At 46.1% G+C, this 25,795-nt stretch overlaps 2 protein-coding genes across 3 annotated transcripts; one reads left to right on the top strand and one right to left on the bottom strand.

Annotated features, from left to right (window-relative positions):
- Positions 1-23: 23 nt before the first annotated feature.
- Positions 24-13,393, top strand: si:dkeyp-50b9.1 (uncharacterized). Of its 2 annotated transcripts, XM_035790849.2 has the most exons (14): positions 24-96; positions 202-367; positions 1,612-1,747; positions 6,199-6,391; positions 9,454-9,618; positions 10,983-11,070; positions 11,623-11,747; positions 11,829-11,890; positions 11,976-12,042; positions 12,266-12,350; positions 12,594-12,669; positions 12,805-12,876; positions 13,055-13,186; positions 13,273-13,393. In XM_035790849.2, exons 2-13 carry the CDS (start codon positions 224-226, stop codon positions 13,144-13,146), a joined length of 1,305 nt encoding a protein of 434 aa, XP_035646742.1. In that variant the 5' UTR covers positions 24-96; positions 202-223; the 3' UTR covers positions 13,147-13,186; positions 13,273-13,393. The 2 variants fall into 2 exon arrangements, with proteins under 2 accessions (XP_035646742.1, XP_035646743.1); XM_035790850.2 differs by lacking the exon at positions 13,273-13,393 and having other exon boundaries at positions 12,594-12,665; positions 13,055-13,184.
- On the bottom strand, positions 13,247-16,414 carry si:ch211-194m7.8 (olfactomedin-4). Its single transcript, XM_035790848.2, has 5 exons — positions 16,227-16,414; positions 15,348-15,506; positions 14,975-15,187; positions 14,626-14,758; positions 13,247-14,468 (listed from the first exon to the last, which is right to left on the bottom strand). The coding sequence occupies exons 1-5, from the start codon at positions 16,257-16,259 to the stop codon at positions 13,630-13,632; spliced, it is 1,377 nt and encodes a 458-aa protein (XP_035646741.1). The 5' UTR covers positions 16,260-16,414; the 3' UTR covers positions 13,247-13,629.
- Positions 16,415-25,795: the final 9,381 nt, after the last annotated feature.

The following is a 25,795-nucleotide window of genomic DNA, read 5'->3' as shown; positions in this document are numbered from 1 at the left end:
TAGACTTCAATTCCCAGAATGCACAGTCCGCCACAGTGTTTCCATAGTTACCATAACAAAACGTTGGAGTTTTTGTAGGTTACCAGCAGCAGGCAAGTAAGTGGCATAGCTCGTATCAGACACTAGTTAGCTAATTAGCTGTTAGCTTCGACTTGAATGATAACATGACAAGTATTTGTGTTGTTGTTGTCATTACTGCAGGGTAAATAAAGCGCCTGTGAATATGGATGGTTGTGTGGTCCGTCTCCACACAGTGAAATTCAAGCCCAAAATAGATGGCAGCAGAGGTGACTTTACTGCACAGCCCATCAAAGTTCACTTCTACGAGCTGCTGGGAATCAGTGATGCCAATGAGCTCGTTCCACAGGTACTCGCAACTCCTGCCACTCCCCCCCTGCATCCGTTTGTCTTCTTATCTAGACATACTACCTCGCTCACATTTAATAACTTGTGTGCATCTGTCCATCCCCTCCCTACCGTAGCACCCCTTTTCCGCTGGAAACAGCACAAGTGTCCTCATACCCACCGACTCTATGATGAATTCCTCTCACAGGCAATCAGATTAATTATAGGGTGCAGTCCAAATGCATCCACTCTTCTGGAACCACTAAAAATAAACGACAGTAATGCCTGGCTCTGCCAAAGGGGTTAGGGAGTGTTGCTGTGAAGACAAGATGCAACATATAGAACAAATGCCCTTATGTTTGATCATTAGAAGATACTGTATAGTATTGCAGCCAAGTCTGTATTCTCATGCGCATTTGTGTGGGTTGTGTGCATGTGTTGCTGATTGCGGTTTACCCTCATCCTATTCATAGACACACACTGAACCTAGCTTCGGTTGTGAAGTTCATTTGTTGCGAAACCACTGTAGATGACTAAACAAATTATTGCAATAGCTACAGTAGAATAGGAGAGAGAGAGAGAGGGTAGAGAGAGAGAGAGAGAAAGGGAGAGAAAAATAGCAAGTGCACACATACAGGTGTTGGATCTTAATTTGACCAGTATTGTCGCAGCAAAATAATCCTGAAGCAACAGGATTTGAATGCTTAGTCCATAATGTTGCTTGACTGACTGGTGGTTAGGCTATTAGCTGGACAAAATGAGGATATATGAAAAGTGCAATACTGTTAATATAACCAAGTGTTAGTTCAGGTCATCAGTAAATTTATGTGAATCATGAATCTCGTCTGCATTTAATTCTAAGCAACAAGAGTGTTCAAATTAAGATCTTACAACTGTACACACACACAAAACACACACCTTCTCCCATTATCTCTTTCTCGTCACCCATCTCATTTCCTCTCGTTCATACTTTCATTATGATATTCTTTCCACCCCTTCGACTTCTCTGCCTCCCATTTCCTGGCTCTCGGCCTCCCATTTCCTGGCTCTCTGCCTCCCACGAGCCTGTCTGTACAGATGCGTATTTTATGCATATAGGTCATATTATCATCAATAGTATTCCTCCTGCCGCAGGCCTTTAATTGTCCCATAACTCTAATTATTAATTGATTACACTTTCAAATCCTGCTAAATCCCAGTGTCTTGGAAGAGTAGGATATGGAAGGGTTGTGTGTGTGTGTTTATGAGTGTGTGTGTTTTCCACAGGTAGAAAATAAGGATATCCTGAGTTCAGTGGTTGCTCTGTTTGATGTGTCTCTCCCTGATGTTGGCCCTCGAGATGTCCATGACACGGTACACAGCCATGGAACGCACACTATTATCCTGCTCAGGCAACCCTCAGGTATACTTCACTTTCTAAAGTATGGTTATTATTCACACAGTCAGAGTGGGCCTTTTTGGAGATAGACATCAGACATCAAACATGTTCTGTAATGTCCTGCTCCATCTTTGTCTCAGCAACTCTCTCTCTCCACCCCTGCTCCTCTCTCTCTTTCCACCCGCTCCTCTCTCTCTTTCCCCCTGCTCCTCTCTCTTTACCCCATGCTCATCTCTTTCTTTCCCCCTGCTCCTCTCTCTCTTTCCCCCTGCTCCTCTCTCTTTACCCCATGTTCATATCTCTCTTTCCCCCTGCTCCCCCCCCCCTGCTCCTCTCTCTCTTTCCCCCTGCTCCTCTCTCTTTACCCCATGCTCATCTCTCTCTTTCCCCCTGCTCCTCTCCCCCCCCGCTCCTCTCTCTCTTTCCCCTGCTCCTCTCTCTTCCCCCGCTCCTCTCTCTCTTCCCCCTGCTCCTCTATCTCTTTACCGCTGCTCCTCTCTCTCTTTCCCCCGCTCTTCTATCTCTTTCCCCCTGCTCCTCTCTCACTACCCCATGCTCATCTCTCTCTTTCTCCCCACTGCTCCTCTCTCTTCCCCCTGTTTCTCTCCCCCTGCTCCTCTCTCTCCCCACTGCTCCTCTCTCTTTCCCCTGCTCCTCTCTCTTTCCCCTGCTCCTCTCTCTTTCCCCTGCTCCTCTCTCTTTCTCCACCTGCATCTCTCTCTTTACCGCTGCTCCTCTCTCTCTTTCCCCCTGCTCCTCTCTCTCTTTCCCCCTTCTCCTCTCTCTCTTTCCCCCTGCTCCTCTCTGTCTTTCTCCCCCTGCTCCTCTCTCTCTTTCTCCCCCTGCATCTCACTCTCTTTCCCCCTGCTCCTCTCTCTCTCTTTCTCCCCCTGCTCCTCTCTCTCGCCCTGCTCCTCTTTCTCTTTCTCGCCCTGCTCCTCTCTCTCTCTTTCTCCCCCTGCTCCTCTCTCTCTTTCTCCCCCTGCATCTCACTCTCTTTCCCCCTGCTCCTCTCTCTCTCTTTCTCCCCCTGCTCCTCTCTCTCTCTTTCTCGCCCTGCTCCTCTTTCTCTTTCTCGCCCTGCTCCTCTCTCTCTTTTTCCCCTGCTCCTCTCTCTCTCTTTCTCGCCCTGCTCCTCTCTCTCTTTCTCCCCCTGCATCTCTCTCTCTTTACCGCTGCTCTTCTCTCTCTTTCCGCCTGCTCCTCTACCTCTACCCCATGCTCATCTCTCTTTCTCCCCACTGCTCATCTCTCTTCCCCTCCTGTTCCTCTCTCTCCCCTGCTCCTCTCTCTCTTTACCCCTGCTCCTCTCTCTCTCCCCACTGCCCATCTCTCTTTCCCCCTGCTACTCTCTCTCTTTCCCCTGCTCCTCTCTCTCCACCTGCATCTCTCTCTCTTTCCCCCTGCACCTCTCTCTTTCCCCCTGCTCCTCTCTGTCTTTCTCCCCCTGCATCTCTCTCTCTTTACCCCTGCTCCTCTCTCCCCACTGCTCCTCTCTCTTTCCCCCTGCTCCTCTCTCTCTCTCTCTCCCTGCCCCTCTCTCTCTTTCTCCCCCCTGCTCCTCTCTCTCTCTTTCCCCCTGCTCCTCTCTCCCCGCTCCTCTCTCTCTTTCCCCCTGCTCCACTCTCTCTCCCCCTTGCTCCTCTCTTTTTCCCCCTGCTCCTGGCTCTCTTTCCCCCTGCGCCTCTCTCTCTTTCTCCCTGCTCCTCTCTCTCTTTCTCCCCCTGCTCCTCTCTCTCTTTCTCCCCCTGCATCTCTCTCTCTTTACCCCTGCTCCTCTCTCCCCACTGCTCCTCTCTCTTTCCCCCTGCTCCTCTCTCTCTCTCTCTCCCTGCTCCTCTCTCTCTTTCTCCCCCCTGCTCCTCTCTCTCTCTTTCCCCCTGCTCCTCTCTCCCCGCTCCTCTCTCTCTTTCCCCCTGCTCCACTCTCTCTCCCCCTTGCTCCTCTCTTTTTTCCCCTGCTCCTGGCTCTCTTTCCCCCTGCGCCTCTCTCTCTTTCTCCCTGCTCCTCTCTCTCTTTCCCCCTGCTCCTCTCTCTCTTTCCCCCTGCACCTCTCTCCCCCTGCTCCTCTCTCTCTTTCCCCCCACTCATCTCTCTGTTTCTCCCCACTGCTCCTCTCTCTTCCCCCTGTTTCTCTCCCCCTGCTCCTCTCTCTCCCCACTGCTCCTCTCTCTTTCCCCTGCTCTTCTCTCTCTTTCTCCCCCTGCTCCTCTCTCTCTCCCCTCCTCCTCTCTCTCTTTCTCCCCCTGCATCTCTCTCTTTACCGCTGTTCCTCTCTCTCTTCCCCCTGCTCCTCTCTCTCTTTCCCCCTGCTCTTCTATCTCTTTCCCCCTGCTCCTCTCTCTTCCCCCCTGTTCCTCTCTTTCCCCCCTGTCCCTCTCTCTCTTTCCTCCTGCTCCTCTCTCCCCCGCTCCTCTCTCTCTTTCCTCCTGCTCCTCTCTCCCCCACTCCTCTCTCTTTCCCTCTTCTCCACTCTCTTCCCCTCCTGTTCCTCTCTCTCCCGCTGCTCCTCTCTCTCTTTACCACTGCTCCCCTCTCTCTCCCCACTGCTACTCTTTCTCTCCCCCTGCTCCTCTCTCTCTTTCTCCCCCCTGCTCCTCTCTCTCTTTCTATCTCCATGCCCCTCTCTCTCTCGTTCCTCCTGCTCCTCTCCCCCCGCTCCTCTCTCTCTTTCTCCCCCTGCATCTCTCTCTCTTTACCCCTGCTCCTCTCTCCCCACTCTCTCTCCCCCTGCTCCTCGCTCTCTTTCCCCCTGCTCCTCTCTCTCTTTCCCCCTGCTCCTTGCTCTCTTTTCCCCTGCTCCTCTCTCTCTTTGCCCCTGCGCCTCTCTCTCTTTCTCCCTGCTCCTTGCTCTCTTTTCCCCTGCTCCCCTCTCTCTCCCCACTGCTCCTATCTCTCTCTTTCCCCCTGCTCCTCTCTCTCTTTCTTTCTCCCTGCCCTTCTCTCTCTTTCCTCCTCTCACCCCCCGCTCCTCTCTCTATTTCCCTCAGTTCCACTCTCTCTTTCCCCCTGCTCCTTTCTCTCTCCCCACTGCTCCTCGCTCTCTTCCCCCCTGCTCTTCTCTCTCTTTCTCCCCCCTGCTCCTATCTCTCTCCTCTCTGCTCTTCTCTCTTCCCCCCCTGCTACCCTCTCTTCTCCTGCTCCTCTCTCTCTTCCCCCGGCTCTTCTCTCTTCCCACTACTCTCTCTCCCCTGCTCCTCGCTCTCTTTCCCCCTGTTCTTCTCTCTCTTTCTCTCCACTGCTCCTTTCTCTCTCACTACTGCTCCACGCTCTCTTTCCCCATGCTCCTTTCTCTCTCCCCGCTGCTCCTCGCTCTCTTTCCCCCTGCTCTTCTTTCTCTTTCTCCCCCCTGCTCCTCTCTCTCTCCTCTCTGCTCCTCTCTCTTCCCCTCCTGCTCCTCTCTCTTCCCCCCTGCTCCCCTCTCTCCTTCCTGCTCCTCTCTCTTTCCTCTGCTCCTCTCTCTCTCTCTTTCTCCATGCCCCTCTCTCTTTCCCCCTGCTCCTATCTCCCCCACTCCTCTCTCTTTCCCCCTGCTCCTCTCTCCCCCGCTCCTCTCTCTTTCCCCCTGCTCCACTCTCCCTCCCCCTGCTACCCTCTCTTCCCCTGCTCCTCTCTCTCTTCCCCCTGCTCCTCTCTCTCTTTCCCCCTGCTCCTCACTCTCTTTCCCCCTGCTACTCTATCCTCCCTAATCCTATCTCTCTTTTCCCCTGCTCCTTTCTCTCTCTTTCCCCCTGCTCCTCTCTCACCTTTCCCCCTCCTATCTCTCTTTCCCCCTGCCCTTCTCTCTCTTTCCTCCTCTCACCCCCTCACCTCTCTTTCTTTCCCCCTACTCCTCTCTCGCTTTCCCCCTGCTCTTCTCCCTCTTTCTCCCCCTCTGCTCCTCTCTCTCTTTCCCCACTGCTCCTCTCTCGCTTTCCCCCTGCTCTTCTCTCTCTTTCTCCCCCCTCTGCTCCTCTCTCTCTTTCCCCCTGCTCCTCACTCTCTTTCCCCCTGCTCTTCTCTCTCTTTCTCCCCCTCTGCTCCTCTCTCTCTTTCCCCACTGCTCCTCTCTCGCTTTCCCCCTGCTCTTCTCTCTCTTTCTCCCCCTCTGCCCTTCTCTCACCCCCTCACCTCTCTTTCTTTCCCCCTGCTCCTCTCTCACTTTCCCCCTGCTCTTCTCTCTCTTTCTCCCCCTCTGCTCTTCTCTCTCTTTCTCCCCCTCTGCACCTCTCTCTCTTTCCTCCTGCTCCTCGCTCTCTTTCCCCCTGCTCTTCTCTCTCTTTCTCCCCCTCTGCACCTCTCTCTTTCCCCCTTCGCCTCGCTCTCTTTCCCCCTGCTCTTCTCTCTCTTTCTCCCCCTCTGCTCTTCTCTCTCTTTCTCCCCCTCTGCACCTCTCTCTCTTTCCCCACTGCTCCTCTCTCTCTTTCCCCACTGCTCCTCTCTCTCTTTCCCCACTGCTCCTCTCTCGCTTTCCCCCCGTTCCTTTCTCTCTCCAGATGTTTTAGAAGAGTACAGAAGCAGACCACTGCCCATTCCTCGACGGGAACCGGTGAGGTCCCCTGTACCTGCAGTGGTAAATGGGGATAGAGAATCAGAGGGACGATACCTCCAAGTGTTCAGCGAATCAGAAGACAGTTCAGATGACAGCTCTGATGAGCATGAAGATGGCGAGGAGGGCACAGAGCCCAGGTACAGTGCTACAGTAACTCATGCATCACATTTTACTGCCTCTGACCCACTGTTACATTGGCTCATAGTACTGTAACACTCATGATTTCAAAAAGCTCTTCTTGGTATTGGCAGGTGTGTTGATCCATGAGCTCACACTAATACATGATGGATCTATATAGCACTGACTTAGAATGCCAACATCAGTCTCACTAATCCCTAAACAATTCAAGCATTTAAGACAAACAAATGATAGAACAAACAAACGAATGAATGAATGAAATAAGGGATTTATGCACATTGAAGTCATTTCCAAATGCATTGCTGTAGTGAGTGCCATGGAAATGATATTTATTGGCCTGAATACTGGGTTGAAGATGAATATAAAGGTAGATCCTCAGGGGAACCATAAAGCTGATAGGATTGTTTGGTGCTTAAATAGGATGGGCTGAAAGACACGAACAGAAGAGGGGCTACCAGAATAACTGCTCTGGAATAACAGGGCAGATCCAACTTTGACCCTAAATACAATGAGATTGGGTTTTTGTTGTTGTTGATTTTACTTTGAATTCACGTTAGTTGACAAGCTTCCTGCCATCCAGGACCTATATACTAGGCGGTGTCAGAGGAAAGCCCAGAAAATAGTCAGAGACTCCAGTCAGCCAAGTTAGAGACTGTTTTCTCTGCTACCTCACGGCAAGCATACCGGAGGGCCAAGTCTAGTACCAAAAGGCTCCTTAACAGCTTCTACCCCCAAGCCATTAGACTGCTGAACAATTCATAAATATCGCCACCGGACAATTTACATTGACCCCCCCTGCACACTGCTACTTGCTGTTTGTTTGTTATCTATTCATGGTCGCTTCGCACCCACCTACATGTACAGATTACCTCAACTAGCTTGTACCCCCGCACACTGACTCGGTACCGATGCCCCCTGTATATAGCCTCGTTATTCTTACAATTTATTTTTATTTTAGCCTACTTGGTAAATATTTTCTTCTTCTTGAACGGCACTGTTGGTTAACATAACCTTTTGCAGCCAAACACACTTGTGGCATTCTTTCTACGATGGAAATCAAGTTGTTGCAGAAGTTCTCACAAATGTGTTGCACTTGTAGGTTGCTTTGCGTTCACCCTTTCCGCCCAGTTCATCTCAAACCAGCTCCATGGGGTTTAAGGCCATTCACACGATTTGAAGCCTACTGTCTTGTTCTTTTCTTCTAAAGTAGTTCTGACATAGCCTGAAGGTATGTTTTGGGTCATTATCTTGCTGTACGATGAACCTCTGCAAAAGGCTGTGATAGCCGTTTTGGTTCAGGGTGTCACTCACTCTGTTCAAGTCGCCAACTCTGGATCCAGCAAAGTGCACCAGACCATCACGCTGCCTCCTCCATGTTTGACAGTTGCTGTCACACACTGAGGAACCATCCTTCCGCCAACTTGATGGCGTACAAAAACCCTGCACGATGAACCCTGCACGATGAACCCTGCACGATGAACCGAAGAGTTCACATTTTCATTTATCGGTCCAGAAGACCTCCTTGAGGTCTTCAGTTGTCCGCTGGCAGTGCTTCATGGCCCAGGCAAGCCTCTTTCTTATTTTATCATCTTAGCAATGGCTTTCTTACTGCCACTCGACCACTCAAACCTACAGCTCGAAGTCTTCTCTTCACAGTTGGAACAGACTTGCTTACGTTGACCAGTGTCAAGCTGTGTTTGAAGCGGTTGTCCTGTGAGCCACCTGTCACGCAAGCTGTTGACTCTCAGAAACGCCCGATTCTGTTGTGGCTTTGGGTCTGCCAGACCTCTTCCCGTCAGAGTCTCCAAGTGCCTTTTGATGGTGTAGGAAACTGTACTCACTGACACCTTGGCTTTCTTTGCAATTTCTCTAAAGGAAAGAACAACACTTTTAAGGGTTATAGTGGTCTGTCTGTCTTCCTTTGTTAATTGCTCCCCCTCACCATTATGCTAGCAATATACTACTTCCTGCAGTACATACTGTCCAAATAATGCTTAAGGTCTTGTAAGTCAGCATTTCACGGTAAAGTCTACAGTCGGCTCGTTTGATTTGATTTTGATTTGATTTCAAATCAATCCAACGTAAATCAAAACTAAATGTTGGACTGACTTCTGTGCCCAGTGAGTAGTGTCCGACTGTGTTTGAGTGTATTACATATGTTGTGGCGTGGTCTCAGGACTGTGAGTTGTCCGCTTGTTGTGTCAATATCCTCCAGGTGTGTGTGTTCATGTGCACACGTATGCGGGTGTGCGTGTGAGAGTGCATGTGTGAGCGTAAGTGTGTTGATAGCTGTAAGGTTGTGTCTCTGCATTTTGATGTGATGCTAATGGACATGAATGACAAATGAGGGCAAAGTAAACCCAAGGCGAGACCCGGCTAACAAGAGCGACTCTATTAAAGATAATGAGATTACGGGACTATGAGGATATATCCACTCCCAAGGCTAACACTGCTGTCAGCCAAGTGCTCTCACTTGTCCAACTAGAGCTTAGCTTCCCTGCAGCAGAGCAGAGCAGAGCAGGCCCAACTAACATTAGCACTGATGCTCTGAAGATGACATTTCCTGGAAGGGAAACACCCACTACTCAGTTCCTGCCTGCAGTACAGCTTTATCACAGGGAAAGAAACAAACCTATACCGAACAGTATGAGGTTACTCTATTACAGAGCACTGAAGCACCCCGAAGTACAAGGCGATGTGGTAGAGAGCTCAGAGCTTTTAGAGCATGGAAACATTATGATATGTAACTTGTGTGCCGACACCGTTTTGCAGATTGATTATCAGACAGCAGAGGCATGGCTAAATATCTTCTTGTGATTTGTAGTGAAAAACCTTGTAGTGTTTGTTTACTAGCTTGTGTGCCTCGGTGTGCCTCATTAGCTTGTGTAGCAGTCTGTAATTCATAGTGACAGTTGTCTTCATTGTGTCCGTTCTTTAGGCCTGGCTTCTAAGAGCGTCTTATTACGTAGCCATACCTCTAGTCGTCTTATAGTAGGAGGACTGTTTGGCCCAGTCAGTCTATCACTGTGTGTCTAACTGTGCAGGGATCCATCCCTTACAGGTCTGTGTGGGAGACCTTCTGTACGGGGCTGGAGGAGTTCCTGGCCAGGGCACGGGAGCGGAGGGCACAGAGAGACACTCCAGGAGACGACCAGCCACTCCTGCCCACAGCTGTGGGAGCTGAGTCACTCATCGTAGGGGCTGCAGCGTACGAGTTAAAGACATTGTGAGTAGCAGTATGAGGGCAGGCGTAAGACATCAGGTACACAGGGATATGTGGTACTGTGGTAAAATGAACAAAGATTACAGTCAAAATGTAACACAGGAAAATGATCCTAGGTGAGGTGATGGGGCTTTCGGTGAACAGGTTACACCCTGAAAGAGTTACTATACTTTTTGCTGAGCTCTAGCCCAGGTTTTGCCACAGGAACATCATTTCCTTGTCTGTCTTCATCTACATTTCTCTCCCAAAATCGGTTTCCTGTTATTTATCCTTTTTCAGTCCTCTGTCAACAGCATAGGAATTCCTGAGCACCTGTCTCTGTTTTTGCACAGAAGAAAATGCATTTACATCAGGGTGTGGAACCATGTTTTCAACATTCTATTTGAACCCACATTTTTATGTATCTGGTAGGACATATTAAAATGGAATGTTTTAGCCCCAAGGCCGTCCGGGAAGTGCCCTTAAACACAATGACCCAGTCAGTATAGGGAATAGACTGGGTACAGTGTCGAGCAGGCATTACCATTTCCATCCATCCTCTCCTCTTGGACTGGGTGGATCCCTTCCAGGTTTTTTAAAGAGTTTAAAAAAATGTATATCTTCAAGCTGAAAGAGGCCTTGTCATTATAAGTCCCCTTCTGGAAGTCAAGTCTGGGTCCCACCCTTTGTGGCCTGCATCCCTCCCACACCCTCTCGGCTTGCCTGCCTCTATTTCCAGAAGATGGCTGGACTGAACACTGCGCTGAGCTGTGAGAGAGGTAGTGTGTAATTACCTCCCAATGAGAGAGCAGCAGCAGCGTACTGCTTCCCTTTCCACTGCTGCCCCCACCCTCCCCTCTCCTCTCCCTGCCAATGGCTTCCACCTCTCCCCTCTGCCAACCCGAGCCTCCACGCTTTCACAGTTTGTCCAGTGAAGTGGATGGTGGTGGCAGAGTGAGAAACTGTGCTTAGAGTCTGCAGCTCAACAGTGTTTCAGATCTTCTGCTTTAGAGGCACACCAGTCCATTGAACGTGGTCCTTAAAATAGGAACTGTAATATTAATCACATTTGGAAGTATTACCCCTAGTGGTTACTTATGGACATAACAAGCTGTATTAACAGAGATGGTAATGGTCATAAGGAGAGGGATCAACTCAGGCATAGATGCTTGCTAGCTAATCGTCATAACTGGTGGGATCATCACTAATGCATGCAATGCAGGAGTATAAGAGCATCACTGGTAATGGGGATGATAGTAGTGTGGCCATCATGTGCATTACCGCTATAGTAATGGCTATTGGCGGAAATATGGACATGACATTGAGCGAAAGCAAACAACAACACTACTGGGAGACGCAAAGGTCTGACCTCTCTTTCACCCTACCAGGTCAACAGGAGAGAAGGTGCTACAGTTATCTCTGATGGCTACCAGGAAGCGGTATCGGAACTGTGGAGTGGGTCGCTACATTATAGAGGTAGGGTGGGGCTGGGGCATGTGTTTGTCAGCTCAGTGGGAATATACAGTAGAGGTTCCCAGTAGCTATGTGAACCGTGCTTTAGTGAGAACCTGAAATCAGAAGAAATTCCCTCTGTAATGTTGGGCTATACTGGTTTGAAAAATAGTAACTGGCAAATCCAGTTAAAACTAATATTACTAACTAAAAGTTGTACATGATGAAAGGTCAAAATGCTGTAACCACAGAGCGTTAACTATACAGAATGTACATTTTCTTTAACTATGAACCAGTCTGTTATTATGTCAGGAGTTTGGGTGTGTCAGTCAAATCAAGGCAGCGCTCTTCTCTGTCTGCTGCGCAGTCATACAGCATCTCTGATCCTCTCTCTGTCTCTGTGCGGTTAGAGGGCCCCCTGCTGGCCATGAGAGGATTTGCAGATCTTTACAGTGAACTACTACTGTATGGTTCTGCAGTACCTGTCAGTTCCAAATCTACCAGCATCTGTGTTTGATGATGATATACTATTATAAAAGCTTAGCTTTGTTTTCGTTATTCCTCTGTGGTGGTCAGCTGCTGAAGACCCAATCAGTGTGTGGGACCTACGATGCATTCCTCGCTCACGCTGACACAGACGCGGTGGACTTCTTTTCACGCTGTGGCCTCACTGACGACGCCCTGCTCAACGACAAGTTCAGGTACTGAAACACGTCGTCACCGGCAGCAGTCTGCATGTTCAACATGTTGTTTACATCTTGCCTCTGTCTTTCTTTCATCAGAGAAGTGAGGGATGAGTGGACCAACACCACCCTAATGAGTTATCTACCTCCCTTCACCACAGGTGAGCCACCTGACATTTACCACATAGGGAGCTCAATACTGGTCATATCAATAAATCCAGCCTTTACCATCCTCTCTTCCTCTAGAGTCAGAGAGCCGTAACCCTGGGTTTTCCTTGATGCTGCCGGAGCTCAAGCTGGAGGTGGAGATGGCGTGAGTTAATTAAGCACACAACGTGACACTCCCCAGCTGTGGCCATAGAGACCACCCCTAACATTGTTTATTAGAGCAGAGACTATATAAAGTAGCACATAGGTTGCACAGCAATGTCTCAGTGTTATTACATGGTGGAACATAATACATAGAAAGTGAGATCACACACTATGATTGTTGTGCCCTGTCAGAAGGTAACTGTTGTCTCCTGTAACTCTGTCAGGAGGACAAAGGCCCTGGCAGCCTATCAGCAGCAGGCCGTGTGTGTGACAAGGCTAGTCAGAGAGGTCAAGACCCTTAGAGAACAGGTGAGACTAATCAGCCACTCCTCCTTTGAGGATATCCTATGGAATATATAGCCTGGATAGATAACTGTACATCAAATCAAATTGTATTTGTCACATGCGCCGAATACAACAGGTGTAGACTTTACTGTGAAATATTTTCTTACGGTTCCTTTCCCAACCAGCCAGAGTTAAAAAGTCAGAAAATTAACAAATTAAAAATAGGTACACAATAAAATATACATCATGTATTTTTAACACATTCAGCTGGAGTTACAGAGGAGAGATGTGGACAACCTGAACAATGAGCTGGACAAGGAGAGAGAGCGACGGCACAGAGTAGGTCCGTTTCACATGGGTTTATATACTCATATAATATACTCAGACATTGGCCCTACTCCGTTTTGATCAGACATATCCACAATGCTGTACAGAATTTAGATTATGAAGCCTTGTTGTGCGTTGTTTGTGTGTACAGAGCAGCAGTTCTTGGAGTACAAACTAAGGAAGACACGACAGCTCCTAGAGAGACAGGTGATTTACGACTCAGGTCAGTGTGGCTAGCTTTGCCAACATGTTCTGATTGCATTGCTAGTCCTTCTAGCACCCTGCACTGGCCATACCAAGTTACTGATATCTCCATGAAGCTTTGTTTTTATATTTATATCTATGTTTGAATGTAAACATTAAACAGTATTCATTTGCTTTAAGGATGTTCTGCTTTTCAGATGATCCCAATCAGAATGACCCGGAATCTCCCAGTGAACCCATCAGCTCACCTCCCAGTCCTTTGGACCTGTCGCTAGATGCAGAGATGTAGGAGAGAGGCTGAAAATGAAATCAAGCTGAAAAAGATTCCGGTACAATTTGCAGGACAAGAGAAACAATACTTTCTATTTTGGAAAAAAAGGGCTCATAACTCATATTTCTACGTATTTATTTTCAGGGCACAAGAGCACTATTATGGATACAACAAGACTACACTGAGAGATCATATCATCTGTGTGTGTGTGTTACATGTCTACCTTAGTAGCTTTGGGGAAAGGAAAGTGAAATGCCCCCATTGAGAAAAAAGATTGACTGAATAAAGTAATTTAGAGCTCAGTTCAGTCTGTTAATTGTGTTTTATAGCGCCTCAACACAGTTAAAACCCACTCTTATTAAAATCAAAATAATTGAGGCTCATTGCTGTGGTTTTATTTTTTAGGAAGAAGTCAAGTTTAGAAAGACAAGCAGAAAAACAGCAAAATGTGGGATTTGTCACACAGTATACACTGTTTCTACCTCATGTACAAGGTTGACTTTAAAAGATAGCTTGGTAAGACAGAAGGTAACCATCATTGTACATGTAGAGCTGCCTGTCAATGGGGTTGTAGCTCAGACTGGCCACACCGTTCTCAATCTTCTCCAGGGGAAGAGCCAGGGTGTTGTCGTCTTTACCTGTCGCTGTGTCAAACGCATAGAACACCTCCTCATGGAACCGGTCAATGTAACGGGTGGCATACAGTATTCCGCACACCATGAAGGCGTTAGTCACTGACTTCTTGAAGAGGCGCGTGGTCCAAGTGTGTGTCACGTTGAACGCCTCGCTGTCTAGCCGGCTCAGCATCAGGTTCCCATGGTTACCCCGTGTGCTGTAGATCACCCACAGGCCAGTCTCATCAGCAGCAAAGTCGGTGTCTGTCCAGTCTTTACAGTTGTAGTAGCAGTAGGGAAACTCGTTGTTGGTACCGATGTCTGGGATCTTCAGACGAGTTGTGACCTTGGTTTGTAGGTCATAGCGGCACAGCTCAGGGGAGTAGTAGCAGTTATAAAACACTGCCTCACCATACACCACCGTGCCGGAGCCCTGGATGGCATTAGCATGGCTGTAGGACGGTGCCACGGACACATCCTCGTGGTTCTTGGAGGCCATGAAGTCGTCGTAGGAGCGGTAGCGTCGAACGATGTTCCCCAGTCTGTGGCTGTTCACGAGGGGCTGAATCCAGTAGAACACCCCACTGCCCTCCTGGTCTTCCATGACCTGCTTGGCCTGGCGACCCCAGGCCCCAGATGTATAGCTTTTGCCATACGGGCTGATCTTTGTGATCACAGGGGTGCTGATGTTGGACATGATGCGTTGAGAGCAAACACCTTGCTTGCCTGGGAAAAGAGACAATGGAGTCAATCAGATGGTCATACAGTCAGGGCAGGATTGATTTTCTACATCAATAAAAGTCCAAATGATGGCAATTAATCAACAACAAAAAATCCATAACATATTTTAGCTCAGAGAAACATACATAAACACAACACTCACTTATGAACTCCTCTGGGATTGTCCTGCAGGACTCCACGCCATTCTTCAGCGAGCGGAGTTTTTCCTTCACCGTCTTCATGTTAAAGGTGTTTGACAAATGCATTTTATCTACCTCCTTACGTACCTTACCTATCTGGGAGACACAGTGAAGTGACAAAATTAGCATATTACACATTAGACTACCCAGAAAAAGACCTTGGCAAGCTCTCATTCCTTCCCTATTTGAGATGCATGTATAACCACCTTGGCCAGATTGTATAGCATGTTGTAATTCATCTATATATCTATAGGTTGAGAGGGTTGTTGTTGTGATAGCATGTAAGATTGTCCAAAAAGATAATGTATGTACCTCTTGGGTCAGTTTCTGAGTCTGATCACTTGGCTTGTCTTGGTGTATGGAACTGATGTCTTCCTCCAGCTCCCTCAGTTCCTTAGCTAGCTGACGCAGGTGCAGGGCGGTGTACAGACCCTGGTCGTTCAGGTATTGGTACGGCTCCAGGCGAGCTGTCACATTCTTAATGGTGGCCTGGATCTCAGGTAGCCTCTCGTTGGACAGCTTCACCTAAACAATCAGTTGAGAATATCAGCTATCAATCAACTTAAAACAAAATCTTATTACCCTAAGAGATCATTTTTTAAATATCCCATATCCAGGGTCATGTTGACTGTGGAACAGGAAAACATTTCAGAACATAATCATAGCCCAGTGTAACACGCCTTACCTGTGCCTGGAGGCTTTGCAGGTTGTCGCCACAGTCCTGCACCAGCTGCAGCGCCCCCTCAAACTTCCTGGCAGGGAATGCCCAGACACTACTGTTGACCTGACATGAACATGAGTCATCCTTCTTCAAGCCAGGAATACGCTGGGCATCACCATTACTCTGTGTATGCACAGCATGCAGAGAAAAGCATGTTAAATTGTTCACACACACCAAAATAAAAACATCTACTTGAACAGAAATATGCTATCAATCCTTGAAAAAAATTCAGGTGTGCTGTAATTACAATGAACATAAACCTGTGGAGGTTTAAAAAAGACATTAGATGTATGATATAGGTCATGTATAGCTCCTCCGCTCTCTCCACTGGCTTCCAGTTGAAGCTCGCATCCGCTACAAGACCATGGTGCTTGCCTACGGAGCTGTGAGGGGAACGGCACCTCAGTACCTCCAGGCTCTGATCAGGCCCTACACCCAAACAAGTGCACTGCGTTCATCCACCTCTGGCCTGCTCGCCTCCCTACCACTGAGGAAGTACAGTTCCCGCTCAGCCCAGTCAAAACTGTTCGCTGCTCTGGCCCCCCAATGGTGGAACAAACTCCCTCATGACGCCAGGACAGCGGAGTCAATCACCACCTTCCGGAGACACCTGAAACCCCACCTCTTTAAGGAATGCCTAGGATAGGATAAGTAATCCTTCTCACCCCCCCCCCCCTTAAAAGATTTAGATGCACTATTGTAAAGTGGCTGTTCCACTGGATGTCATAAGGTGAATGCACCAATTTGTAAGTCGCTCTGGATAAGAGCGTCTGCTAAATGACTAAAATGTAAATGTAAATGTAAAATAGTACACAGGCAGTGTGGACAAAAAGTAGCACTCACAGTGGATGTCAGGAGCAACAGGAGCAACAGCATGGTCAGTGTTAGAGTACCCACAGCACACTGAAACGAAAAGGAACGACTTTGGCTTTTAAGCACACAGACACACAGATGTACACAGCCACAGATGTTACTACTTTTGCTGTAGAAGGCAGGTTTTTCTATGTAAATGCAGAGGTTGAGAAAGATCTAGCTCATCATTAGGATGTGAAACCATTAAACCAAAATATGGACATGTACTGTGGTTGTGGCGGAATCAGTGACAGGAAGTGTGTTCCATATTCCTACCTCATGATTCCCTTACTGCGCAACCCACTTTGCTGAGGTCTTCACATTTCACTAAAAAATATGTTATGAAACGTGTGCACTGTGGACACATTTACATACCTGCATATCTACGCTGAGTGTACAAAACAACAAGAACACCTTCCTAATAGTGACTTGTTTCAGGAAAATAGGTGTATGTTGCGGGTCACTACTTCACAGCAGAGCCATTTTAATCTAAATGCATTTTTGGGGAGAAATACCTTCTGGAACATTTGAACTTTCATGTGCCTTAATAACAGACTTGTATGCCATCTGTAAATACAAATATATGTGTTAAATTACAAGTCTAGCTGGTTTAGCCACATAAAAAGAAAGCAACCTTCCATTAAGGCATAATTGGCTGAGATAATGAGTGGGCTGGACACACCGAGAGATGAGTTCGGATTGGTCTGCCATATAGCACGCTTCTGTCAATTTGAGCTGGTCAGAATGTGTAGGTAATCCTGTCTATCGTGGCTTTTTAAAAATGCATTGTAGTAGAACTGTATACATGTTGCTCTCCACATTCTGGAGGACCAGTTTTGAAATCAGTGGAATTGAATTAGAGCATGATTGCTAAAGAGATAGAGAAAACACCTGTCTCCAGATTACATCTCCAAACTAAGTGAAACCATGGCATCCGTGACATGATGTATACGAGCTAATGTTAGCTGGCTGTCTCACTAGCTAACGATACGTGTATATGATCTTATTATTCCTATCTCAGAGCCATTTGCTTGGCTAGTTCGTCTAATGTAAGCTTGCTAACATTGAACCTGGTTGGTTAGCTACCTGCATATTCATGCAGGGTAGTGATGTCATTTGTTTGGATTATGGTTTATTGTGTACCTAGCTAGCTACATGTCTTATTAACAAAATACTCCTCCACTATGCAAGTAACCATTTCAATAGAATGTCACTGCGACAACTGTTGATAGACGTAGCTGGTAAATTCGCTCTGGCTATCTGCTCCGATATCAGAACACGGGTAAGAGTCCAGCTAGCCACATTTTCAGATGTTACACAATTCTAATTTTGACAAAGTCGTTTTCACTTTAAGTTAAAGTGTACTGTTAGCTAGTTAACGATATGTGTATGATCTTATTATTCGTATTGCAGAACCATTTGCTTTGCTAGTGATAACCTAATGTTGTCACGTCTTGGTCTTAGTATTTTGTGTTTTCTTTCTTTATTTGGTCAGGCCAGGGTGTGACATGGGTTTATTTTGTGGTGTGTTTTTGTATTGGGGTTTTAGTAGGTATTGGGATTGTGGTTGAGTCGGGTTGTCTAGGAAAGTCTATGGTTGCCTTGAGGCGGTTCTTAATCAGAGGCAGGTGATTTCGTTGTCTCTGATTGGGAACCATATTTAGAGAGCCATATTCTTTGAGTGTGTCGTGGGTGATTGTTCCTGTCTTTGTGTTTGCACCAGATAGGGCTGTTTCGGTTTTCATTATTTCATTTAATTATTTTTGTAGTTTCTGCGTGTATAGTTTTTCCTTCATTAAAATATATCATGAATCATCATCACGCTGCATTTTGGTCCGATCCTTGTTCCACCTCTTCGTCAGAGGAGGAGATAGAAGAGAGCCGGTCCAAATGTTAGCTGGGTCATTCCATAATTGGAGGACAAATTAGTCACTTTTGAAAAATGAACCCTTTATTTTATCATTTTCTGTTATGAAAAAGAAACTGGTAATAAACTGTCAAATTATTTGATTCCTCCAGCTCAGGCATCAAAAGTACACTTTTTATGATGTTTTGTGTGCTATGCTTGGCGCAAACCTGATACAAATACTCAGGAACCTGAAAAAAGTATATTTTAAATGAATGTCTAATAAATCCTTTACAATTATGTAAAGAAAGTCACATTCAATTTCAGATAAGACTTGACTTATGAAATCTAGCTTGCCCAACCATTCAATAGTCACTTTTTAAAACTAATTTCAGTATTTTCAAATATGTTATGCATATAATCATTCAAACTATTAGAAGGACAATAGGTTAAACCCTTGTGAGTTTAGAAAATTATTTAAGATTATTTTAATAAAACTGATATGGTAACCGGGTTGAAATGAGAGTTACAGGGTTGCACAAAGTAACATGACATAAATCATGACAAATGTGACAAATAAATACCCAGGACCACAGGAACGTTGTTTAATAATAATTAATATATGTTTTAAAATGAGGATCAACAGGATGAGTATGAATGATAAAAAATAAACATGTCAACAAGACCACAAACTGGATCTGATCAAATATTAAAATGGACAAATATAAAAAATAGTCATATTACAGTAGGGTGACATTAAATGAGCATATCAAAAATAGTCATGCACTGATCAATATTTTAGAAAGCTGATGTTCTCTTCAGATCAATTTAGTGGCTGGCCGGAGTATCCCATACCTCACTTGCGATGGCCATGTGGTGTGAGGTAATGTTCTCTGGGGGAGGAATGAGGGCCAGCACATCCTCAAAGGGATACCAAAGTTTTTTTTATGGCCATTGCGGGACAGTTTACCCCCACTCTCTGCATACATTTCACCTGGCAGTGGGTCTTATTCACCTTTTGGATGATCCCTGGGTAGATGGTGTGGTGGCACACCATTTCCCCACAACCTCTGGACTGTGCCACTGCACTTCTTCTGGTGTGCTGTGTATGGGGTCTTCTGTGTGGTCATCTGTGAGATTAAAGCTGAAGCACTTTGTTTTTTGGCAATCACACTCCAGATTCCCTGTTGCAGAACACAGGCAGCGGACGTCGCGGTAGAGAATTTTCCCAGGTGAAAGAGTGACCACCTGGTGGAGCCTCATTGTGGACGGTACGGCTGGAAGGTCAGCTGGCATTTCTTTCACTGCATCCTCCACAGTTTGCTCCTGGATGTAAAACAATTTCACCTTTGATTGTCCCTCACTCAGAGCTTGGTACAGGGATAATGCCGTGGGGATATCAACTCTGTGGGGATATCCTCTTCAATGTGCCACCCACACCACCTGGGGCACCTTTGCCACGATTGGGTTCGAAGTAGTTCCAGGTTCCTCTTGTAAACCCCTTCTTGAAAAGTGTCAGTACAAAAGAGGTACAAATTACCACACGGCTTGTACTGTGTGCAGGGATCATTGATAAAAATATATATATTTTTTAAATAGACGGTTGTCACATCCGGGCATCTCTCTTGGATTTCCCTCATGATGGGCTCCAGGTGTTGCTATATGGCAGGTGGTCCCTTCTGTCTGGATCATTTTTGTGCTCTTTGTCCACAGTGGCCTACTGAAGGTAGGAGATGCTCTGTAATGCCTTTTGTGGGGATAGATATTAATCGCTGCATTGCTCACATTCCCCATACATACATTGCTTGTGGGGTCACGTGATGTCATGTGTCAGGCTCTCCACATCGGATGAGTCGATGATGTGCATCTGGTGAAGCTTTTTGGCAATAAAGCCTAGATTTTCATGTTGTTTGGACATGCATGTGTCACGATCTGCCAATGTTGGACGGGGTAGGGGCGAAGTGTGCAGAGCGGTGAATATGATAGACGGAGGTTGGTATGCTCATCCAGGAACTTCAAATTGAGGTTCTTCATTGAATCCACCAGTAATCTTTTCTGTAGTTTCTTATCACCATTAGCTTTCCCCCCAGTTGTGATCCTGCTGACATCGTCAAGTAAAAATAATAATATCACCTTTGATCTCATCGTGGCAGCAATACCCTCGGGCTTCTTCCTCTGGTACCTATAGACATTTTCATTTGCCAGTTTTGTCCACCTCCTTGAAAATCCAAAAACCTCCTCTGCCCAATCTCTGCAACCTGTACTTTTTCAGGATTCTGCTGGTGACTATTCCTGCAATGACTTGTCTGTCACGCTCCCTCTTTGAATGTGCGTACTTGTTACATACTTCCTCAGCTACTGCTGTATGAAACAACAGGGTTCTCCTTAAGGATGTGCCCGAGATTTGCGGAACCAACTTGTTGACTTTGGATCTTGGAGACGGGTGGTCCCATTTCGATTGTTGGAGCCGCTTTCTGTATTTTTCTGCTCGCTCCTCAACTGATCTTGTAGTTTCTGCAGCTCACGTTGAATTTCTTTGGCAGCCCTCCTTTTTCTTATCCGAAGATCACGTAGCCTAAAAGAAACAAATATATTGTCACCTCACTATTTCACCTGCAGAGTGAACTGAAGCAGATTCAACCCTAATACTGTAGTGCAATCTATGCTAATGTAAGCTTTTTCTCAGGAATAGATGCTAGCTGTGGAATGTAGCGTTACTGTCAAGGTCAAGGACAAACTTAGTTTTACATAAATAAAAACAGAACTTTGAAATGAATTTGTCTTATTCTGATAATGAGTAACAGGGTTGTGTTGGTTAGAGTGACACTCAATCAAGGCTGAAAAGATTGGAGGAATATAAAAGAGAGGACATACCTTTGGTCTACCCATGGTGTTAGCAGATGGTTTGATGATATTTCCTCTGTCATGTGACTCATGTGTTTTTTTTAGGTCCTCTGCCAGGCTAAATTATCATGACACAAGGGCGAGACCCAGATGCAGACACAGGAGGCAGATGGTTGGAGTCTTACAATGTTTAATAATCCAAAAGGAGGAGGCAAGAGAATAGTCGTGGACAGGAAAAGGTCCAAACCAGATCAGAGTTCAGGAGGTATAGAGTAGCAGAAAGGCTCGTGGTCAAGGCAGGCAGAATGGTCAGGAAGGTGGGTACAGAGTCCAGAACAGGCAAGGGTCAAAACCATGAGGACTAGAAAAAAGGAGAAAAGGAAAGGCATGAGTACGGGAAACCCACTGGTTGACTTGGAACATACAAGATGAACTGGCACAGAGAGACAGGAAACACAGAGATAAATACACTGGGGAAAACAAGCGACATCTGGAGGGGGTGGAGACAATAATGAGGACAGGTGAACAGATCAGGGTGTGACATAAATAGGTTTCTGGTAACAGGGCTGCATGCATGTTGTGGGACACAACTTCAGTGCATAATTGATGTCATTTAAAATGTGATGATTAAACAATTTTTTAAACAATTACAAGAGACATATAACAAAATCATACCAAAACCAGTAGATTTAAAACTTATTTTAACTGTTATATTTGATGTGCAATTTGGTCATCAAGAAGGTGAGAAATGCCATTTTGGGGGGTGCTCGAGAGCTATTTGGTATTTTAAATAATTTTGGCACCACTTTTCTACAACTATATATACATTTTGTCTCATGACAAGTATCATTTACACAAGTACATGTTTTACCATTTTGGGCCTGGATTATTAGACATTTCTAGGGTGGGACAGAAAATGTCCTCCAATTGTAGAAAGACTCAGCTACCTAACAGTGAATCTGGTTGGTTAGCTACCTGCAGATTTATGCAGGGCACGAACGTCATGAGAGGGGATAATGGTTCATTGTTTACATAGCTAGCTATTTGTCTGAACAAAAGACTCCACTATGCAAGTAACCGTTTCAATAGAATGTCACTGCGACAACTGTTGATAGACGTAGCTGGTAAATTCGCTCTGGCTATCTGCTCCGATATCAGAGCACTCTCGTCTGAGTGCCAGAGCGCAGAATAACTGATTACTTTATGAACGCCCAACACCTGTTGATTTTGGCCGGTGTCAGTAAACGTTGGCAAAAAGCGTAAATTGTTGCCTGCAGCACAGTTGCAGTAACCAACGCACTGGATAACATAACAGCCTAACCAGCGCTGTTAGGGCGAGTTAAATGGTCAATGCTGTTCTCTCATTTGTGTTTGGAAGTAGCTAGTAAACTACAGTAGCCAACGTTAGCCAGTTATCTTGCCTGTGGTTGTGAGGTCAGAACGCTCGGACCAATCCTTAAAGGGGAACTAGGATTTAGAACGCCGGCCAGTTGTTAGTAGCCATATTGGCATTGTTGCGTCACTGGCAGGAGAGAACATGTTGGAACTCACAAAAATGTCTGAATTTTGCTAGAGTTGCGTAAATTCGAATCTGGTATCAGGATAAAAATAACAATGAGTCATATATTAGCTAAGTAATAAATGGCAAAGGCAACTTTCGTATATACGGCTCACTGTAATTACCACGCAGGGCAGAACAGAGAACTGACAACAGTATTCTTTATACTGTGATAGACAGTTCCAACCCGTCTGTTGGCCTATCACAGTAGAGACGGCGTGGTTTAAACTTGCTCAGCCTATTGCAGGCGCTCAGGCGGGTCCCCGCCTCTTGGCGCTTCTGTTGATAGATGTAACTGTTGCTTGTGAAGAACATCCAGGCTCTCATGCTCAATACCGTTATCTCTCACCTGGCTCCTGTTATCTAACAAAAGACTGCTTGTTCTCGCAACACCCCGCTCTGAATGTGCCCCCCTCCCAACTAATTTGAACAGTTCCCGTCTTCATGCTTCTCTGTATTTTTCCATCATGAGAAAGTCCCATGGCCCTGATACTTTTAACAATGTTTCAAGTCAGCTATGTTGCATAACACATACATACATCCACACAAGCCAACAGCAGATAATATTCAATCATATATATGGTAATGGCTATAATGTAAAACACAGGATCCAACAATTTACCAAGAGTAGCTCCGAGTATGAGAATGAGTTAATAACAGGATGAAATAAAGTCAGTTGGGGAGCCAATCAACCTACTGAAGCCGTTCATGTTTGAGCTGATCGATGCCCCAGATCAAAGAGTTTGTTCTCGTAGCAGTGACACAGATACGCCGCCTGAAACACCTCAGCTAGAGGTTCGGTGTAGCTGTGCCACAATTGGGTGAGTGCGGATGCTGCCAGATAATGGCTAGAGAGTACGAGTGTGTGTGTTGTAGCGAGATGGTAGCAATACAGCACAAAATCCCAGCGGATGATGGCTATATTACATCCAGTCAGAGGTTCCTCTCAGTCTGTCTGGATGGTGATGTTTTTGACATGTCACTTGTCCTTATGAAGGACTTTCGGGAAGAATAGATACTCAACCAGTCAGCAGCCAGTTAAATAATTGCTTAAATTGCCTGTAACGATGTTTATCACAAGTGCTGTTTGGCGCGATGGTAACGCATTCACCATCTGTTGAATTGCAGACAGCATCATGATTTCTGAAATCTCATTCTAACCAATAGTGGGGTGTGCTCATAATAAATACATTGTGATTTAGTTTTGGTATCAGACTAACTGTTTTTTATTTTATTTTAAAGAGCATACAGGCTGGCAGCTGAATCACCAGTCCACCCTACAAGGGAGAATTGGACGAGGTGTTCTGCGTGAAAAACCCAGCAGGGTTGCAGTTCTTGACAGGTGCCCCTGGCACCTACTACTGTACCCCGTTCAAAGGCACTTACATTTTTTGTCTTGTCCAATGTTGGCTTGTCTCAAGGCTTCAAAATCCTTCCTTAACCTGTCTCCTCCCCTTCATCTACACTGATTGAAGTGGATTTAACAAGTCGCATCAATAAAGGATCATAGCTTTCCCCTGGATTCACTTGGTCAGTCTATGTCATGGAAAGAGCCGATGCTCTTAATGTTTTGTACATTCATTCTGAGCTGGAGGTATAGTTTGAGTCACCATTCTTAAGTAAGACAAGCACACAAGCATTGCCATGTGAAATGCCTATAGCCCCAGATGGTTTTCTAGAGGACCTCTTTAAAATCAGATAAGCTAACCCCACTACTACTTGATATGTTTAAATTTGAACTCCTTTAAACACCACACTAGCTCTAAAATGTTAGAAAATGAAGATCCATCTCGGTGTGGCTTGTATGGCCCTACATCTCTACTGAACGTACAGTAGACTTGAAGCTGCTCACTAAAGTGTATAGCTAAAGTCTGGCATTGCCATAGATCAGACATGCTTGACGAAGAACAGACATTCTTTTACGGGGGCAACTTTTCAATATAATTTAATTGCACAAACCAAGCGTGACAAAGAGTGGAACTGAGAGCGAGTTAGAATAAGCTCTTGCACAATCCGATATCTTTTCTCATCTATCGTGTTGCCTTGTGAACAGAAGTAGAACATGTTTCTGTTCCTAATATTTTTTTCCCTACCACACAGATTTGGTCATATTTCATTTGCAAACCCACAAACTATAAAAATTAACTTCCCATCTTTTTTCTTTCACATTTTTCTTTCTTAGTGTTATTCTTATCAGCATTAATGCCTTATGTCTTTTTTCACAAGAGGGAGTCGCATATCCCTCTCATATTTACATGGGTCTTAGAGCAATTGGTCTAACATCCATTCTGTACTCTGGCCAAACATGAAGTCCTCTCTGGTGTTTACATTGATGATCACTGGGACGGTCTCCATCCTCACCACTGTCCTGCTCAGCTGATAACACATTTTGTCTACATGAATCTTTGACAATTCAATGTTAAAAAAGGTCCTGCAGGTGTGTATTATAATATTGTATGCTTTCTCTGCACATTTCTCCCACTGTTCTTCGCAGGCCTGGTTGTCGCTGAATGATTGTGTGTGTGTGTGACCTGAGCGCCCCTTCCCTAATGAGAGCATGTTCCGGATGACTGTGTGATCAAGTTCTCTGTAGCTGATGTAAGACCTTTTAAACAGGTTAAATTCACAAGGCCAGATGGATTACCAGGACGTGTACTCAGAGTCTGCGCTGACCAGATGGCAAGTGTCTTCACTGACATTTTCAACCTCTCCCTGACCCAATCTGTAATACCTACACGTTACAAGCAGACCACCGTAGTCCCTGTGTGGTGTGTGCTTAGTCCTGTACTCTCTGTTCACCCACAACTGCGTAGCCTCGGTTGTGGGTCTCATCGTCATTGGTGATCCGACCTACCACTGTCCAACACCATGACGTTGGTAGGCCTGATCACCAACGATGATGATACAGCCTATAGGGAGGAGGTCAGAGACCTGGCAGTGTGGCCCCGGAACAACAACCTCTTCCTCAATGTCAGCAAGACAAAGGAGCTGATTGTGGACTACAGGAAACGGAGGTCCGAGCACACCCCCATTCAGATCGACGAAGAAAGGAGCTGTAGTGGAGCGGGTCGAGAGTTTCAAGTTCCTCGGTATCCACATTCCGAAGGATCTATCATGGTCCACACACATCAACAGAGTCGTGAAGAGGGCACGACAAAGCCTCTTCCACCTCAGGAGGCTGAAAAGATTTGGCATGGGCCCTCAGATCCTCAAAAAGTTTGACAGCTTCCCCATTGAGCACATCTTGACTGGTTGCATCACTGCTTGGTATGGCAACTGCTTGGCATCTCACCGCAAGGCATTACAGAGGGT

Source organism: Oncorhynchus keta, chromosome 17, assembly GCF_023373465.1.
Source record: "Oncorhynchus keta strain PuntledgeMale-10-30-2019 chromosome 17, Oket_V2, whole genome shotgun sequence".
Taxonomy (NCBI): domain Eukaryota; kingdom Metazoa; phylum Chordata; class Actinopteri; order Salmoniformes; family Salmonidae; genus Oncorhynchus; species Oncorhynchus keta.
Note: the sequence above shows the minus strand (reverse complement) of the source record. Positions and strands in the feature narration are given on the sequence as shown.